The 3501-nt window shown below is 46.8% G+C and overlaps 1 protein-coding gene across 2 annotated transcripts; it reads left to right on the top strand.

Moving 5' to 3' along the window:
* Nucleotides 1–1219: 1219 nt before the first annotated feature.
* Nucleotides 1220–3101, top strand: LOC123049419 (COX assembly mitochondrial protein 2 homolog). Of its 2 annotated transcripts, none has more exons than XM_044472337.1 (4): nt 1220–1639; nt 2235–2303; nt 2406–2510; nt 2628–3101. In XM_044472337.1, exons 2-4 carry the CDS (start codon nt 2259–2261, stop codon nt 2727–2729), a joined length of 252 nt encoding a protein of 83 aa, XP_044328272.1. In that variant the 5' UTR covers nt 1220–1639; nt 2235–2258; the 3' UTR covers nt 2730–3101. The 2 variants fall into 2 exon arrangements, with proteins under 2 accessions (XP_044328272.1, XP_044328273.1); XM_044472338.1 differs by lacking the exon at nt 1220–1639 and adding an exon at nt 1708–2048.
* The last annotated feature ends 400 nt before the right edge of the window (nt 3102–3501 follow it).

The following is a 3501-nucleotide window of genomic DNA, read 5'->3' as shown; positions in this document are numbered from 1 at the left end:
GCGGAGATAATTTTTGGCAATCCGGGGGACCGCCTTGGGCTTAATGGCCGGACGGGCGCCTATGGTGAAATTGCTGATCTTGAGGATCTTCCCAGGAACTAGGGCTCTTACAGAAGTGATTTGGTCATCGACGATGAGGCGAGCCATCGATCCTTTTATCGACAACATAGAGAAACTCTCAATGAAAGCACCAATGTCGGTGTCAAAACCGGCAGATCTCGGGTAGAGGGTCCCGAACTGTGCGTCTAAGGATCGAAGGTAACATGAGACAGAGGACACGATGTTTACCTAGGTTTGGGCCCTCTTGATGGAGGTAATACCCTACTTCCTGCTTGATTGACTTTGATGAGTATATGGGTTACAAGAGTTGATCTACCTCGAGATCGTAATGGCTAAACCCTAGATGTCTAGCCTGTATGATTATGATTGCCTCTACGGACTAAACCCTTCGGTTTATATAGACACGGAGGAGCTAGGGTTGTACAGAGTCGGTTTACAGAGAGAGAAATCTTCATATCCGAACGCCAAGCTTGCCTTCCACGCAAAGGAGAGTCCTATCCGGACACGGGGAAAGCCTTTCGTCTTGTATCTTCATGGTCCATCAGTCCGGCCCACGTTACATAGCCCGGACGCCCGCGACCCCCTAATCCAGGACTCCCTCAGTGATGACTTGCTGTGTCATCTTACACAACATGATCATTGAGAACGAGCAGGAAGAGACAATGTTTGACACTGAACCATATTACAGGCAGGGTCCTCTTGCCCAAGTTGATCACCAAGTACCGACATCATGGGCTGCCTTCCTCAATATGTGTCAGGAGATCCGAGATCCACAGGTGCATCAAGAACTACAGCACGATTTGGTGGAGCACCTATAGAGGCTCAAGGGGAACGCCTAATTCCATGTGTTTTAATTTGTGTTTGCTTCGTTGAACTATTTGATTTGTATTGGTTTCTATGATAAACTATGTGATAAAATCTAGTTTTTTTTAATTTGTGCCGAAGTCTGCCGAATCTGAGCCGAATTCAGGCCTAATTTGCGCCAAATTTTGGCCCAAATCGAGGGGGGGGGGGGGGGGCGAACTTCGGGGTTCGGTTGGGAACCCAAAACCTCTACATCGATTTTATAGTCGGTTGGCCCCCAAACGGTGATATTTGAAGCCCTTGGGGGTCGAACAGCTGGAGGTGCTCTTTAAAAAAAAAAGCTGGAGATGTTCTTACGGTCGGTGCGGAGCCACCGGCTCGACCCAGCGCCGGTCGCGGTCGCCCTTTGCCTTTTCATCACCTCTTCCTTCGCCGACCTACTACCCAGTTTCCCCCTTCCCCTCCCTCACGATCCCCGCGCCGCGACAGGCCTCCCCCATCAGGTTACAGCGCGGCTACGCCTCAGCCAACGGATCCCGCATCGTCAAGTCCCCAGCCGCACTCCAGGCCGCGCCGTCCGGGCTGCCGCGAGCTTCCGCCGACGCCCCACGCCGTCGACGAGCCTCTCCCAGTCGTCCCACGCCGCTACGAGCTTTCCCCGCCATAGCGCTCCTGTGCTGTTGTCGCCGCAGCGACGAGCTTCCGCCGACGCCCAGCACCTGTCTTGCCCGAGCTCCCGCGGTCCCGCCGACGCCACGCCTCCTGCCGCGTACAAGTAATTGCTTGCAAACTCCCTTTGGTTTTTGATAATTTTTTTCCATCAGGTAGGCCGGGTTTTTTCTTTTTGGGGGGTTCGGGTAGACCGGGTGTGTCTAGCCCACGCAAAACTTTCGGATTTTTAGAATGATTAGAAAAATGTAAAAGGCCCATGCTTCCGGCCCAACAGCGAGCCCGTCACCTGTGCCCTGTCGCTCGTGTTGTCCTGTTCCAGTCGAGTCGAGCTATCGATCCAGGCAAACGCCGCCGCCGCGCCGCCTGCCCGCCTCCCGCCTCCACGACTGGCCCGGCCCCGCGGATTCTGCCCAAGCCCCAGCTCAGTTTACTGTCGCTGTGCCCTACAGATATCACTAACACCTGCCCCTCTGTGGCAGTTGTCCATTCGATTGGAAGTCTGCCTGTGCAAGGTATAGATCATGTTTTACTGACAGGATCAGTGGTAGAGGTACTGTTACAGCAGAAATATAAGGTTGTGTTTGCTGGTATGCATCGATGTTAGGCTCCACTTCTAGTTTGTAGTTTTACAGTCTGTCATTTGTAGAAGAATCTACTTTGAGGACCAGATCTTGCTAACTTCGGCAACTTTCATGCAGGTTCGCGTTCCTACATCTTTGGAAATGCATCCTCATCTAACCCTACACAGGCACCCTATGTGTGCTGAGGTATCTTTGTCCTGACCGCTGGCTCTTTCTGAAGCTTTGTCATTTCAAGTGTATATTTTCACAGAAGTTCCCAGATTATAAAATTTAATGTGGGTTGCCCAGATTATCGAAGAATTCCAGAAGTGCCATGTGGATCACCCCATCAAAAAATTCTTTGGTGAATGCACAGATCTTAAGATTAAGCTTGATCGGTGCTTCCGGCAGGAGGTAAGCAACCTTTTGCCAAGTTAGAGTCGTCGCTATAATTTATTTATTTTGTTCTGTATCATAATTTGTAGGAGTTGTTTCTCTCCCTAAATGTGCTACTCTCCTTGTGAAACTCAGAAAGCTGTGAAGAGAAAGGCAAACTTTGAAGAGAGCATGAAATTTAAAGAAAGGTTGCAGGCTTATAAAAAGGAAATGGCTGAGAAAGAAAATGAATCGTAGCTTCGAACTGAGGACAAGGACATTCACTGAATGCTATTTTGCTGCAATCCTGTGGCTTCAACTTTGTGAAACGAAGTTCCGGACTTGTCTTTACTTCATGTTTACATCACATATCTACCGTTATAAGATTACAGCTGAGGTCATATAATCTATTTAGAAGTTCAAATTTCCCTCTCTGGCTGTTGCTATTCATGGTTAGTCTATTCCCATCATATATAGACAATAAATCTTGCTCTAAGTTGGTGTTGTACTGTAAAAACTTCTATATGAAAACTTTTTCTTTTCTTTTTGAAACTTCTGTATGAAATCTTCACAACTATGAAATGAGCGACAAGTAAATCCAGTATGTTTTCTGGTACTTTGCTTCTGGAATTAACTTATTATATGTATAGGCACCGTCCTGTAAAGTAGGAAAGTACTGTTCATTAAATTACATTGCTATGACCTAGGAATAGCAAGATGGAAACTATTCCTCGTCAGAGTCCATATGAAATATTGAGACTGTGATTCACACTCAGGTCAATAGAATGAACATTGCTGACCCTCGAGCATTGATAAATATGGTGGTTTCATTTCATTATTGTCCAGTTTGTTTGATACTCCCTCTGTTCAAGAATATAAGGTGTATTGATTTCCGCTTAAGTCAACCATTTGAATGTTTGACCAAGATAATAAAATAAAATAACAATATCTGCTATACCTAATAGATAAGATATGAAACTTTTCATGATGAATCAAATGGTATAATTTTGTATTGTGGATGTTGGTATAT

Source organism: Triticum aestivum, chromosome 2D, assembly GCF_018294505.1.
Source record: "Triticum aestivum cultivar Chinese Spring chromosome 2D, IWGSC CS RefSeq v2.1, whole genome shotgun sequence".
Taxonomy (NCBI): domain Eukaryota; kingdom Viridiplantae; phylum Streptophyta; class Magnoliopsida; order Poales; family Poaceae; genus Triticum; species Triticum aestivum.
This window is presented reverse-complemented; position numbering and strand designations above follow the sequence as displayed.